Source organism: Pelobates fuscus, chromosome 11 (assembly GCF_036172605.1).
Source record: "Pelobates fuscus isolate aPelFus1 chromosome 11, aPelFus1.pri, whole genome shotgun sequence".
Taxonomy (NCBI): Eukaryota; Metazoa; Chordata; class Amphibia; order Anura; family Pelobatidae; genus Pelobates; species Pelobates fuscus.
This window is the reverse complement of record NC_086327.1, coordinates 92,217,395-92,234,425: the sequence shown is the minus strand read 5'-3', so window position 1 is coordinate 92,234,425 and position 17,031 is coordinate 92,217,395. Positions and strand designations below refer to the sequence as shown.

At 38.6% G+C, this 17,031-nt stretch overlaps 1 protein-coding gene across 1 annotated transcript in view; it reads left to right on the top strand.

The window, feature by feature from the left end:
• ESPN (espin) overlaps positions 1-17,031 on the top strand; it is a 223,353-nt gene that overhangs the window by 171,978 nt on the left and 34,344 nt on the right. The window contains exon 10 of the mRNA XM_063436450.1: positions 2,992-3,018. Within this exon, the coding sequence (XP_063292520.1) occupies positions 2,992-3,018 (27 nt within the window). The remainder of the gene's footprint in view (positions 1-2,991; positions 3,019-17,031) is intronic.

The window sequence follows — 17,031 nt, the reverse complement described above, 5'->3', positions numbered from 1 at the left end:
GCACTAAAGACAGATTGCTCCTTAGATGTTGCAGTTTTAGGATTTCTATGATCAACATATACTATATGAATTAATATTGTCACAATATACAATAAAATGGATGGATAATACTCACCAAGGTAATGGTAATAATAATACATATTAAAACTGAGGGTTAGTAGCTACCCGCAATATAGGGGTCAAGAGAGATGCTGAAAAATAAAATAAAACAATAGCATATTTCTTATACATGTTTGCTTTTAGTTATGTGTGTGCATGTGTGTGAGCGTGTGAGCGTGCGTGTATAAAAGAGCACTAAGCAACATCAACATAACCACTATAACTTGCTGTATGGTTATACTGCCTTTGGTCACCTGGTGTGATCTCTTGGTTTAATATCAAACTGTTTAAGAACTGTTTGATACAATCCAGGGTTTTTTACACTTCTTTATTATCAATATTAGTTCTATGCACCCTATCATTGCTCTCCAGGCAGAGGCGTAACTACAAATCACTGGGCCCCAGTGCGAATATTTGCCCTGGGCCCCCCATACGTCAACCACCCCATATGTCTACTTCCCCACTCCCATAAGTCCCCGCTCCTCGCACACACATACAGACAGATACACATGCAGACACACACATAGACACACACATACAGGCACACACACATACATACAGACACATAAACATACAGACACACATGCACACACACAGAAAAATACATAGACACACATACAGATACACATACATACAGACACACACATACACACACATACATGCACACACACACACACACATACATGCAAAACACACACACACACTAACTTACACACATGCAAAATGTTTAAGTCACCCTCCTGTTTCCTACATTTTAGGTGCAGGAGGGTGACTTTCCCTGGGGTCCAGTGGCTCAGGCTGATGGGAGTTAGAGTTCCCACTCTGACTCCCTCCTCTCCTTCCTCCTCCCGCGCGGCATGGTGATTGCTGGGAGGAATTGACCGGTGCAGTCACTTTCTCCCAGCATCTGGCATCATCAAAGGAGTCCCGGTCGCAGATGTAACCACTGCGTCCGCAGTAGATCCGCCAATGTCTCCAGGGTTTGAAGGATTTATAGATAAAATGCAGGGCAATTGGCACATTATCAGGGCAGCTGCACAGGGTCTAGGCCAGGGATCTTAAACTCTGACAACGCAGATGTTGATAGCCTTCAACTCCCAGGGTTCTTTGAATGTAGTAGATGGACAGAGAATCATGGGATTTGTAGTTAAGGAACATCTGGGGTGTATGAGCAGCCTGGTCTATGCTGTGGCGAAGAGAACTGTTTTTTGTTAAACCACTATAAAATAATTTTGTAGAAAACTGGGGACTAGAGTTCAGAAGCATACTAAGCTGGGGGACTGGTGTGCGTTCCGTTCAAGGTGGCATGGAGTGCACAGAGTGCCTGCAACTCATATTAATTCTTACCCTGGCATTCATGGGATGAGAGAATTGAAGGTATTCCCTGACTTTAATGTAGGATCAGCTTTTTTTTTTAACTGCTAATCCCATACGCCATGGGTTAGCAACCTTTGGCATTCCAAATATTGGGAAAGCATGCTACTGATACACAGCATTATGGCTGTAAGAGAATTATGGGAAATGTAGTCCACAACATCTGGAGTACTGATGGCCTACTCGTGCCATAGTCCATGAGATAGATGAGTGAAGGAGCAGGAAAGATTATTTCTTCACATTACTTCACATGTTCTCCCACAATACATGTATAAATAGCTGGGGGAATTCTTCACTAGTCCCCTAGTGAGAAGGGGGTCCACCTATGAGGTGGGGGGATGTGGAGGCAGCTTCATATTTTAACAGGAGACATATGAATTTTAGCCAAAATTTTACTGACTTTATTAATTAAATAAAGAAAACTTAAAGAACCACTGTCATCAAATTTCCACTTCTTGTGTTTTTAAAAGTTTATTACATGTAAAGAAACGTAATGCTTTGTTTAAAATGCTACATATTCATTTTTTGAGAAAATTTCCCTTTTTATGTTGGGTCAGACGTTACCGTTATCTGACCAACTGCTGTCTAACCTAACTTGCCTCCTGCTGTGATTGCTCTGTGGGAAACTGTATCAGCAGGAATGTTAGGTAGAGCAGCATTTTGTCAAAACTTTGTTTTCAAAAAAAAAGAAAAATCAATATACATTATTTAAGATATATATATTAAGTTTCATCAATGTAAAAAGCCTTAATAAAATCAAAAGGTTACACAAATGACATTTGTCCTTTAAGCCAGCATTTTTCTTTTTTTCAGTAATTAATTAATTCAGTAAATGTTCCTCATTATCAGCTGTTTTTAATAAAATACACTGAACTTGCTTCATTTTAACCTCATGGGTAGGCTCCATACACTAATAACATGAGTGATTCTCCTTCTTAGTAGATCTATTATTTCAGACATGGTTATTAACTAATGTATGGTTTGTGTGAAATTGTACGTGAATTTTAAATTGTAGGCTAAATAAGCAAAACTGCAAAGTTAGGTTGTTTTAGCCTGAAGTTTGAATTTCACTTTACATTCTTGAAAATTCACACTTTATTGAAATAACTGTACAAGTATACACATTTAAAGTAGAGTATTTATTACACCAAAGAAACATTTCAAAATCTTTTTCTTTCGACTATGTTTTAATTTTCCTTAACTGATTCGGATGTTGATTTTTTATTTTATTTTAGTCCATTGTTTATTATTTCATTATTATTTTTTACATTTTCTCTCTTTTGCATTCTGTCTTACACTAACGTGTTTCTCCCTTTCTCTCCTCTAAACACAGTGTAGTATATGACTCGTTCTCTGTCTATTAATTTGTACTTTCATTCATTCGCTCCTTTTCAAATCTATTCATTCACGCTTCCCTTCATCTGTTCACTGCATGTCCTATGGCTGACCTACATGCCAATGCTGACTACTTCATTCTTACTTCTCTGTGCATCCTTTGTGATTCCTTCTGCTCCCTAGAAGTGAAAGCCCTCAGACAAAGAACGAGTAAGTATCTTAGAATTTCTCTTTTCTAAAACATATTCTATACTTTATCTGATCTTTATAGCTTCACCTGTAGGAATGCCTTAATAATGACTTGCGTGTTGCAGTTACATGTCTGTATGATCTATAACTAAACCATATACGACGGCTATACTTGTAAAACACTGCTGAAATTATATAACAATGATAATTATTATATTCATCATTCTTATTCGTCATAAGAAATTCATCATTTTAAACTAAAAAACCAAAACAACGATCAGGATGCTGGCACCAAAAACTCATTTGAAGAGTAAAACATTTATAATATATAAAACTTTTCCAGAAAACTATTATATTGCTCTGTGGATTTCGAATCACTAAAAACAAGGATGATTGTGCAGACTAAAGAATTAGTACATAAAAATAATAATGATGAAAAAATAAACTGTATAAAAGGTAGTTTTACAGAATATTCCTATGTTTAAGAGATTAATCTTTTTTTTTTGGAGGGTGGGATTAATTCTTTTTTTTTCCCCAAAGATTTTTTGTACTATTTTTATATTTCTTTTAGGTATTCAGTGCCCCTTTGAGCATTTTGTTATTTCTTAGGTCAGTTAATAATTTAGGGCACTTCACGTACAATGTCAACATCTGGAAAACAATTTTCTTTTTAAACTGTTACAAATATTCTCACTAGGGAATGTTACAGCTTTTTTTTTTCTTTTTAATGGCAGTGACCCTATAACTGGAGCCAAAATATATATAGAGCAGAGGGGAAAATTGTATAAAAGCAGGACTACAATGTCCTTAAATAAATTTAAAAAAAAAGATAATTATAATTCAATTTTTGAAGAAAATAGAATTGCTAACAAAGACTAAATATTACTTTACAGAATGTTTTAAATCTGTACAATGCAATGTCCAGTTTCATTCATTATAGAAAATTAAATAGGCACCTTGCCTTTTCTCTGATATAAAACCAATAGTTATAGACGTAAACATTGTAAAATGCATTGTTTGTTCTAGGCTCAGAGATTTCTCTGTGTATCATTATACCAAGAAGTATTAGATCAATCAATTTAAATATTAATAGAGGCTGCAGCCACCTGTTACACAGTTGGTGTCTTTCCGAATGATTGGTTGCTTTAAACATATAGTTTTGCATTATTAAGATGGCTTGCAGGCATGGGTGTTGTTTGACAAAGCATCATCTGTCATTGCTCGTAGTACTGTTTACATATACAATCACAAAAGCAAGACAGGAGGTTTGCTGAATCTACACACCTGTTATATGCATCTAGAAAATTATTGCTTAGAAGTTTAGTGCACTCATGGCTTAGGGATAGTCTTAGTGAGGTTGTTATTGCATATCATTATGCTGTGTGTGTGTGTGTGTGTGTGTATGTGTGTGTGTGTGTATATATGAAGCACTGCGTAATTTGTTGGCGCTATATAAATAATAACATAATAATAACATAATATGTATAATAATATGTATATATTTATATATGCATGTATATGTGTGTATACTATGAATTACCATCATTGTAGGAAAAGCAAACATGCAAAGCACTCATCACACTAATACACACAATATGTGTTAGTTATATGGTGAGCGGTGGTGAAATAAGAGGTAGAAATAGTCAGCTTAATAGCCCAGTGAGACAAAATCTCCGTCTCAGCCAAACTGATTGTCAACTGATGACAACATCCTATATAGTTGTAAATCGTTCATCTTAAGCACCTCCTCCATATTCCATTGACATTTATTCAATTACTTCTCTTGATGAAAAATTGCCATTTTGAAAGCCGTGATTTTCCACAACAAATAGGCCAAATAGGAAAGTGGGTTAAATTTAAACATTTACCATTGTTTTCATGATATCTAAACACAATCCAATATGGAGAATGTGGTTGAAAAATAATTAAAAACAAAAAAAAACATCTATTGGCGTGTTGGTTATACTGGTGAATTGAAAATGACAAAATGGCCTCTAAATGTATCTTTCTTTCAGGGACCTCACTGGCTTTGCATGAGGTGCGAACAAATAGGGAATTGTATTCCCACCTGGTCCATATGAGTTCTTGGGGTTCATTCCTTCATGTTGGGGTGAAGAATTAGTCTCTTCTGGTCTGTTCCATGTTTACTAAGAGAGTTCTAGGCCTGTATTTGTTTACATGGTTGTTTGCTAAAGTGAGAAACATATTTCAGGCTACAATAGCTGAACTGGAAAAATTGTCCAAGTCACCTATACTTCCAGTTTGGCTAGTTTAGTCTAAATTTTGAAATTCACAGTGAATTATATTTGTATTCGTAAGAATTCAGACTTTAGTAAATTACCCTGTTAGTAATGTATTTACACTTTGAAGGTTAACAAAACATGATAATTACATGAATTCTCTATTTGTTCATAAATACTAAGAATTACAAACTAAAAATTAAATTATAGCGTTACATACCGCAATTAAGCTTGACTGATACATTTTGTTTGTATCAGTTTTTATCAGTCACGTATATTTGGGTTTTCACTATCTATTCTTACAATGTAGTAACATTCTCAAAGTGTCTATTCGGTAATTATCTAAATTATAATGTAATATAGAGTTCAATTTTTTACATATTTAGTTCAATACTAAGGAAACATAAAGCAATATGCGTTTGAACAGGATCTTAAAACATAACATTATTTTAAATTGATCACATATATAACATTTACCACCTAATTTTGGGAGATATTGGGAATGTACAAGTGATGAAAGAATCACTGTTAATATGAGGTGGAAATTATGGCCAAAAACAAGATGCACTGGCCTAGCACACGTTTGCTGGGCTGATGCACAACCTGGTAAGACACTTGAGTCTGCATGTTCAAAACGTGCTACTGAAGAAATGCCTTATACGAGTATTTTATTAAAAAAGGTCTTACATAGCTACATGTATGCTTAATGACAAATATGGACTGCACTGCTTAGGGACTTTCTGTTGTGTTCACCAAAACAGGTCATCAGAAGATAAAATTTGGCTTCTGGACTGGGAACCCAGATAATGACTGTCACACGAGATCCACAACTGTGGGGTGGTTTCCTAATTTGATGTAGATTTCAGTGAAATAGGTCAAGTAGCAGGTTTCTTTCAAGGCAATTACAGAATCTGCACTAAATAACATAGCAGAACAGATAACACAACAAATATAATAATTATTATCATCATTTATACATACTTGACAGTGTTTTACAAGTATAGAATAGGGAGATTTAACAATATGTTATTGTGCTACACAAAAAAAATTGACAGATGAAAGAAGTGAAGAAATACATATGTGCACTACATCCAAAATGTCCGATTAATGTTTAAAGAAACATAAATAGTTATCAGTGTGGATTTGGAACACAGCGAGGTTAATGACACACACATGTATCCCATTGTACAGTGCTTTGGAATTTGCTGCGCTATATAAATAATAAAATAATAATAATGTAACGGTTTGGGGTGAATGAACAAAGAAAAGTCACTTAACGGAAAGTCTTTTAAAAATAAGTCACAGTAGGCCGGATAATCCAAGGGCAAGACCATGTAGTGCAGGTCCAGGATCAGGGAGCAAATGGGAAGTCTTTAGCAGGATAATCCAAGCAGGGCGAGGCAGGCAAGGGTTAAGTCAGAAATTCAAGGCAGAGGCGGGTTGTCGCCTCTAGGGAGTTCACAACTGAGCAAAAATCCTAGGGTGGCCTGGGTATAAATAGGGGAGAGAAATGTCAAACCCTCTCATGAGGAGGGGTCTAAATTGCAGAGAATTGAGCAGTGAGACTACAGGGGCATAATCTATACACCAAAACTGCTACATTAAGCTAAAGTTGTTTTGATGCCTCTAGTGTCCCCTTTGTGGGTGGTACACTATGCCTAACAGTGAGTTCTTCCTGCTGTGCCACACTCTGGTCCCACAAATACCAAGCTGAATCCCCCAAGATTACAAAGCAGCGTGGGGAACAGCAAATACAGAACCACACAGAATGCCTGCCAGAGGGGAGGCAGCACGGAGGGCAGACAAGGCTGCCTCCCATCCCCTGCATGCCGGAACCCACGTGGAGCAGATGGAAGGGCCGGCGGGTGAGGAGCAAGCAAGACAAACCTTAAACTTGCAGTGTGCCACAAAGAAGCGGCAGACCTCACTGGCGGCCAAAGAATAGACCTGGTGTGTCCTTCACTGCTGGTACACCGAGACAGATGTGGAGCCTCTGCCGTGTTCAACACCCAATTAGTGCGGCACGCCTGCCTCTTCCAGCATGCCATGACACATGTCGACTATTATCAGAACCAATGCCCTATAAAAAGGAGCTTAACAGGCAGGTCAGATCTTTCCATGTTTGATTCATTTTCTTTGTCATTAGTCTCATCATCTTCAAGTCAGAGAAATCCTAAAACAAAATAGCCACCAGATTTGCATGCATTATTAATGGGTATCTTTAAGACAAAAAGTCAATAGATATTATTATTATTATTATATTATTATTATATTATTTATAGAGCGCCGTCAAATTCCGCAGCTCTTTACAATGGGTGGACAACAGACATGTAGTTGTAACCAGACAAGTTGGACACACAGGAACAGAGGGGTTGAGGGCCCTGCTCAATGAGCTTACATGCTAGAGGGAGTGGGGTAAAATGACACAAGAGGTAAGGGTAGTATTAGACTAGTGACAGTTGCAGAAGAGGAATCAGTTGGGAGCTATTAAGAGTTTAATTGATACGCTTTTATGAAGAAGTGGGTTTTTAATGATTTTTTGAAGGAGTGGAGACTGGGTGAGCATCTAACAGGGGAGGGAAGCGAGTTCTACAGGAACGGTGCAGCCCTCGAGAAGTCTTGAAGGCGAGCATCAGAGGTGGGAGTACGGACAGAAGATAGATGTAAGTCTTCAGCAGATCGTAAGGGCCTAGACGGGACATACTTGTGTATAAGGGAGGATAGATAGGTGGGAGCAGCATTATGTAGACATTTGAAAGCAAGAACCAGAATTTTAAATTGAGCTCTATATTTTAGAGGAAGCCAATGTAGGGACTGACAGAAGGGTGAGGCATGGGAGGTGCGGGCGGAGAGGAAGATGAGCCTCGCCATCGCATTCATTATGGACTGTAACGGCGCAAGTTGGGAGCACGTAAGACCACTGAGAAGCGGATTACAGTAGTCAAGGTGAGAAAGTACAGTGGAATGGACAAACACCTTAGTCGCATCTGGCGTTAAGTAGGGGCAGATGCGCGCAATGTTTTTGAGATGGAAATGAGAGGATTTGGCGATAGAGTGAACATGAGGCTTGAAGGAGAGGTCGGAGTCAAAGAGAACACCTAGGCAACGAGCCTGCGTGGTGGAGCTGATGGTAGCACCATTGACTTGGAGGGAGACAGACACAGGAGTAACAACACTTGAGGGAGGAAAGACCAGAATTTCAGTTTTGGTCAAGTTTAGTTTAAGGAAGTGGGCAGCCATCCAGTTAGAAACAGCAAAGAGGCAGTCAGAGACACTAGTCAAGAAGGACGGGGAGAGATCAGGAGAGGACAGGTAGATTTGCGTGTCATCTGCATAGAAATGATATTGGAAGCCAAAGGAGCTAATGAGTTTACCCAGGGAGGCAGTATAGATGGAGAACAGTAGGGGACCAAGGACTGAACCTTGAGGGACACCAACAGAGAGGAGTTGGGGAGAAGAAGCAGAGCCAGAGAAAGAAACACTGAAAGAGCGCTGGGAGAGGTAGGAGAAGCACCAGGAGAGAGCAATATCTTGTAGACCGATATTGCTAAGGATGAGAAGAAGCTGTTGATGATCAACAGTGTCAAAAGCCGCAGACAGGTCAAGGAGAATTAGGACAGAGTAGTGACCACGAGATTTAGCAGCGAGTAGATCATTGGATATCTTTGGTCAGATATATTTAATCCATGTTCTAAAAAAAGGAAACACTGGGTTTACAGACACGTTTAGAGTTTCTGGATTTTTTTGTTTTATTTTGAATGGCATCGAACATCAGTCTAAAATGTCACAGTACTTCTGACCCAATACAGTGCTGCAAAAGAGCATTCATATGTAACAATGTCTTATGCTTCAGAGATTCACAATGCGCTGATGGCAGACACGGTGAGCGCAGGATTTCAGAAATAATCCCATATATCTGGTTACTTTACACACAAATTATACAAAACATGTCTCTAGCAGCTGGACCAACAAGAGCATTCCATGTACGTAGATATGAATTGAATAATATATACTGATCTCACTAAAACGCATTGGCCATATTTGTATTTTGACAAGATGTTGCATTATTCCTTTAATGCATTTTCTCTTTTCAAACTATAATGAACAAAATTATAAACGCAACACTTTTGTTTCTGCCCATATTTTTCATGAGCTGAACTCAAAGATCTAAGACTCGGCAAAGGAGAAGTGCTCATCAACACAGATTTAGACAGATTTGTGAACAATATTTGAGAGAAATAGGCCTTTAGTGTACATAGAAAAAGTCTTTATAACTTTGCTCAGTGTAGTACAAGAACATCCATGACATGTTCCATGTCAGGAACGCACCCTACTTCAAGAGTGTGCGTGACGTAGTTGTGGTGGTAAAAGGGTTAAAGTTCATTATTTGTCTGCACTAGACTGGAAATAATGATAAAATACCCCTTAACACCACCTACACTTAAGCATAATAATATAAATATTACTATTTTAACTATGCCACCACCAAGACAATTCATAAATGGGGTGCCTTGGTCCCCCAGGTAAACTTAATCATAAAACCCTACCAAATACAACTTAGCACAATACCTATGCAATTGTAAAACACTCATTAATTAGTCTCTTCAGGTAACGCGATTCTTTATCAGACAAAGGCAGAACTTAATAAAGGAATATTTATTATGAGCAAGAAATAGTCACAGTGCATACAAAAATATAGATGACAATCAAATTAGTTACACCAACAACAGATAAAAACAAAATGGATAAAATAACGGAAGTCCTAATCACTTACTCAGGTTTTCAAAGTAAAACTTCTGCCCCAAGGGGTCTATTGTAAGAAAGGTGGTGAGTCACATCTCAGTATCATTGGCTATATATACAAAAAAGTAGGGGATAATCTGCTAAATCAATGATAAGAAAAGAACATAGCGTATAACTGTGTATATGAATAAACCACGAGTGTAAAATTCACAAATGGCCACTCACACTTTCACTGAAGTTAGAAAGCCTTTAGCATAAATTCCTTTTTCAGCATAAATTCCTTTTCAGAATCAATTCTTCCATCTATATTCAATGCATCATGAATTGGCTGAGATGTATGTGCTCAGGAGAAAAGATGCAATAAAGTCGTAGTGCACATTCAGAAGTATAATAAAAATAAATTTAATAACTTACATCAAAGTATAAAACAATGGGTGTAATCTCTCTGTCACCACCAGGGGTCCTATGCGTTTCGTCCGTATATAGGACTTCCTCAGCGACTTCAGTAACAAGCAATGACAGGATACAAGTGAACAATAAAAATCCCTTCCCTCCTCAACCCTTTATACCTCCCCCAATGTCCACATCACAAATTATTCAAAGCACGTGTTCTGTTTTTCGGTCCAGTTTCTGTGACGTCATCCGGTGCGCCGTTCAATCACTCATGCGTTCCAGCATGCGTTCCATTGCTGAAACTCGGTTCATCATGATCGATCATTTTCTTCTTTATCTTCATCTCAGAGGCAAATAAATATAGCATATATGGACAGGAGGCAAAGAAGAGAGGGGGGGGATATTAGAAACTCTAAATGGCACTACTATATTTGAGTGTGCTTTATGCACATACAATATTAAATGGGTAATTTATAGAAGCCTTCTAGCAACATGCTTCTATATATATATGTATATTAGAAATGAACAAAACATAAAAAAGTTAATATATACATCATAACAATGAAAAAATATATAAAAATATTAATATTAAATATAAAATAAAAAATACAACAATAAAAAATCTTCTTTTTCCTTCTCAAGAGCACACCCACTTTTAGGGTGAACAAGACTGTGATATCCCAATATATGTTGCATTTTCTCCATTATTCCATTAAATATGGAATATCTATAATGACTCCCAATGAATCTTCTTTTCCCATAAATGGGGATTCCAAAAAAAGGATTCATTGGATATATACCCTGTGGATTACTAAGCCTCGTCCAGAGGTGGAGATAAGGTGTACCTATAGTAACTATAAGTGACCATCCCCTTGTGTTCCAGACCAACATTTGGTTCTATCTCCTTTTATGTACTTGCCACAGAAATAATAATCGCATCTATGAATGTGTTACAATTTTTCCAATCCATAGATATGTCACACTCATTACTTGTGACCCAATATAGCGGGCATCACAATCCCTTGCCCTATGTTTAAGTTACACAAATCATGTTTGGCCTTGATTAGAAGATTGTGCTAGTCCCATTCTAAATAAGAATGAGGCTCAATTATTATTCTGTAAGTATTAATGTTTCTTTTGGCTATGATACTTGAACACAAGGCTTGTTTTTCTTTTTCTTTTTTTCTTGAAAGCTAATAATCATTAGCACATCAAAGAAATCAACTCATCAATTAGGAGGTACAGGCCATATGGCTGAAGCCAGCTAGTTTACATTTAAACCAGACTTCCAGGCCACTTAAATGCGACCTCACATCTTGCAGAGCTTTTGATTAATCAAAAGATCAATCCAAATAGTAAACCCTCTGCCCCTTTCACATTCCTATGCAACCTACATTATCCCTTCTGTCAGCTGACGTTGGAACCAAGTGGCCAATTCTATTGTGTAAAAATGAATTATGCACCCTTGGGCACCAAATCCCCTGACTATTAAATGACCATCCTCCACCCCCTTTCTTCAGTCTAGGTATCTGCACTACTCAAGGAAACCATAATACGATTTTGGACTATGTGTCCCTCAATAGGTGGTATAATTGATCATTGCACATAAATATGTTAATGTTTACAAGGCCTTCTTCTCATTTGTATTAACACATACTCTATCTTGTAAGTGGTATGGGAATAAGGTTGACCAAAGCTAATTATCACAGTCCCCAATTTCACTGGACATGGTATGGGGAATCTTCACTTTGAAACTTTTTTTTTTATGTTTGAAGTGTTTTTAGCAGTGAATTTATTCCAACTGAAACCCTTTATAGAGGTACTCAAGTTGGGACATTACTTGAACATGACTTAAAATGTAAGTCTTGCACGTCTTGTATAGTAATCCAATAGTTTTTTTTATTCGTAATTAGCTTGGACTTACTGAACAATGTAAGTTTGTTGCAAATAAGTGACCTTGCAAAAAGTGTTGCAAAGAGACAAACATTTAATTCACAACATTAGATAGTTTATATCCAACTGAAAGAAGTTGTCTCATTATGGATAGTCTAATAAAGTAGTCATGGTGTGACGATCATCTTTTGTAGGTTGTCAAACGGTTTTAGAACTATTTAACTTCTTACCTGGGTTCTGCTGGGCACTTCTCCTTGCGTCCACTACAGCCAACAGAGCTTCAAGTGCTCAGCCCTATAGAGCTTCAAGTTATCTGTCAGAAGTAGTGGAGATGGAAAGTGGTATCTGTCAGACGCCAGGTGACAAGTCAAACTATATTAAAACTATTTGACTAGTTACATTGGGGGTGCAAAAGCACCATAACCACTACATCATGGGTACTAGGAGTGTTCCTTTAATATTTGTGGCTCTAGCCGCAGTGGAAAATAACATCCCTAACATATTACTAGCCTATGGAGCAAACATCAACCATTTAATGACACAAATTTTCACATATAATATGTTTAGAAAAGTTATTTACAATTAAGTATTCATTGGGATTGTTTTTGCTTTCAGTTTATGCTAGCACACATAAACTATATAATATATATTTAATATGTATGTAAAGTAAATAGTTAAACATTAGCCATTACAACAGCTATGGTTTGGAGGTAGCTACAAATGTCTGATGTGTCAATACTGATTTTATGCATGAGTTAACAGTTTGTCAAAATCAAAAATTAAATTACATAGCAGATATAATCATAGATGAAGAAAAAGATAATAGCAAGTTTGTGAATAAAGGGAAGGGGTATAAACCCTTCCATACCCTACCAATTATAAGCTCATAATATTTCAATGCTAGACATGCTAGCAGTTATTGGACATATGTGCCATGCATTCCATTTCTTTAGTAAATATTTATCTAATTTACATTAGAGGGTACAGGTTTATACCAGTCATACACCAACAAGTATTTAGCTAAGTAAAAACATAAGGTGCATCATAATAATTAAAGAATAATATATTCTCTTTGAATTTATTACATCAATTTGGAGGTCTGTAATAGAAAGTTGAACAACTTTAACACTAAAACCAGGCACAACATTAAAGCCACCTGTCTGATATCGTGTAGGTCGCCCTTGTGCTACCAAAACAGCTCTGATGCATCAAGGCATGGACTCCACAAGACCTCTGAACATGTCCTGTGGTATCTGGTCTTCAACATTAGCAGCACACACTCACAGACGCACACACACTAATTTGACAAACTTTGATAGACAGACACACATAGTCACTGACAGACACATACAGTCACTGACAAATACACACACGTTTTCTCATACAGTCACAATTTTTTATTTTTATTTCTTAATTTCCAGCCTCCCTACCTGTGCAATCTTCCCTGGGGTCCAGGTTACTGAGCTTCTTGCCCTGCTCCTGGCGCATAGTTTAGTGATGCAGGGGCTGGAGTTACGTCATATCCCAGCATCACCACAAGGCACGCAAGGGAACAGAGCAAGGATCACAGGTATCAGAGCTCCCTTGCCACCTGCTCACATTTAGTGTTTCCGCCCGCCTCAGGGGGCCTAAGGTGGCCAGTCAGCCAGCTCTTGCCCCCCCCCCCCCCCATGCCATGGTCACGCTGGGGCATTTGGGGGTGGTGTTTCCTCCTCCCCTCCCCCCCCCCCCCCCCCAGAAAAGTGCCGTCCTAGGCAAGTGCCTTCTTTGCCTTACGCTAAATACAGCACTAGGTGGTATGTGTCAAAGTAACATCCACATAAATGCCAGGACCAAAAGAACATTGTCTGGAGCATAACACTGCCTCCACCGGCCTGCCTTCTTCCCATAGTGCATCCTGCTGCCATCTCTTCCCCAGAAAAACAATGCACATGAACCTGGCCATCCAACTGATCTAAAGGAAAATGTGACTAATCAGGCCAGGCAACCTTCTTCCATTGCTCCGTGGTCCAGTTCTGACACACATCAACAATGAAGACACTTTTGGCAGTGGACTCTGAGTGGTCTGGTCTGTGGCTCTGCACCCTCATACTCTGCAAAATGTGATGTACTGTGTGTCTTGACACCTTTCTATCATGGCCAGCAATTTTAGCAACAGTAGATCTTTTCTGTGCTCAGACCAGACGGCTAGCCTTCATTCCTCATGTGCATCAATGAGCCTTGGGGACCCACAACCCTGATGCTAGTTTACTGTTTGTCCTTCATTGCATCATTTTGGTAGGTACTAACCACGCACTTGCCATTTGAAGATGCTCTGACCAAGTCATCTAGCCATTACTATTTGGCACTTGTGAAAGTCACTCAGGTCTTTTTGCTTGTATATTTTTACTTCTTCCAACACATGAAATTCAAGAACTGACTGTTCACTTGCTGCATACTATATCTCACGCCTTGACAGGTGCCATTGCAAAGATATAATCAGTGTTACTTACTTCATCTGCTAGTGCTTTTAATGTTGTGTCTGATCACTGTATTTCCTTGTAATAGGGAGGAGTATAAAGGGACACTGTAGGAACTTTAATAACCTAATTTTTTAGAAGTTGTTATAGTAATTGCAGTCCTCCTCTCCCCTTCCTAACCCCCATAACCCTTTAGTTCCCTAATTAGTGGCTTCGGAAGTGCTGTTTCAAGCCATGTCTCCAGGTCCTCTGAGTATGAGAGCCTGGGATTTTACTTCCCGGTTCACATACTATTAACATACAATGGGCAGTGCCATCATGATCATTGTATTCAATTATTCTATATGTCAGAATAATGTGCAATGCACCTAATGTCCCCAGTGCTCCTATATATAGAGCATTGGATTGTCTCATCATCCTGGAGGCACGCCTCCAGAATGACGCTACCTGAGGAGGAGATTGGGGCAGCACCAAAGTAGACTTGGTCCCAGAGAAAAGGTGAGTAATTTGTTTTACTTTTATTTATTTTGTTTTTTTTCTTTTATTCGGGGAGAAGGAACTAAATGACTAGAGGCATCAGGGCAGTTGTGAATACAGATATGTGTTCCTAACGCTACAGTGTTCCTTTAAGTAAAAATGGAGAAGATCACGGGTTATAGAGTGGGGTGTGGAGAGCTGGAGTGTGCACAATATCCAGATAATCAGTTTTGCAGAACAGCGGTTATAAACCAGACAAGAAAGGCAAAGAGTAGCACTATTAATGTATCACAATGATGGGCATTTTACTCACTTTGCAAATTAGCAAAAATAGAATCACGAATTATATAGATACCTTGTTTACTGTGCACATACAACATTTCCATAATTGTAGATTATGCTAGCTTTAGTGTACCTATAATCTTAATTTTATTAATGACAGGAGGCGAGTATTTGCTTAAGTCTCTCTTTACTAGAACTCCACAGCAGCACAGAAAAACAACCAATGAGAAAAAAGTTAGGTACTATAAAACTCCCCTCCCCATGCTTCATTTCCTCTTTCAAGCTGCGATAAAACAGAACAAAAAACAGAAAAAATAATGGGGAAGAAACGAAGTCCTAGATACAATGAATATGACAATGTCCGCCATCCGAGAAGAGCTGTCAAACCAGATAGTGTTGATGGACTGTAAACTGAAACGAGAGAAAAACAGAATCGAAAGGGTTGGTTAGCCAATGAAATGTACTCCGAACCAAACATGTAGGCACCCAGTGTAACAACCAAATTTACCTTAATATGAGATATCCCAACCCTACATATGAAAAACAGACATAAGAAACAAGTGACAGGTAGCAGAGACAACAAGCAGAGTTGCATACGTACCTGATAATCTAAACTATTAACATTGAACAAGGGAGGGATAAGAATGGGTGGGAAATACTCGCCTCCTGTCATTAATACAATTAAGATTATAGGTACACTAAAGCTAGCATAATCTACAATTTTATAACATGACAGGAGGCTTCGTATTTGCTGTTTCAACGCTCAATTCACCAATCCAACGCTGTTTGTGTCGCTGGTACCTATTCCAGGAGATATCAGAGCAATCCCAATTGGACTTAACAACTGCGATAAACGACAGAAGACGGATCAATGAAGATGCCAGCCGACGAAGTATCTCAAACGCGGAAAAAAACGCCCTACGCCGATAGATCCATTGTAAGTGGTGTTGCGACCTGTTTCCTAGCAGTCGGTCCAAGGGCTGGCAATCTGACCTATCAGCCATTTTCCTGTAGTTGTAAAAAGTCGAAGGTCATTTGCGGACTTAGGGTCGCAAGAAGCAAAACTGCCACCACGTCTCAACTCTTGATCTGTAAGGTGGCTCCTCCGATCGTGCCAGGGTCATCCGGCAATGTGGCCTTGCAGGTAGATCTCCAATCTCAAGGAATGCGCCTAAGTCCACCACCAATATCACAATAGAACCGAGTAGGATCTTTCGTTCCCTCCTGACCTACCCGGTGAGATGTTTCATCCGAGAATAAGTTAGTATGCAGGCAAGGGTGTGGTCAAACCAGCCGTATCCTAAGTGATTCCAATATTCCAAATGGGCTGTGTAATCCTCGGCTGCGGTAGAGAAAAGACTCCCAAAGGATGTCCATTCAGGGTTCCGAACTGAACTTGTGTGGATGAACGGTGGTCGACTATTCTGGGAATAGAGAATCCCAGAGATATTCAAAGGGATGGAGTAGACCCTAGGACAAGGAATGTGAGTTTGAAATTGAAGTCAAAGTCAAATTGAAGGTACCTCCCTTCTTTGCTTGGATTCCCG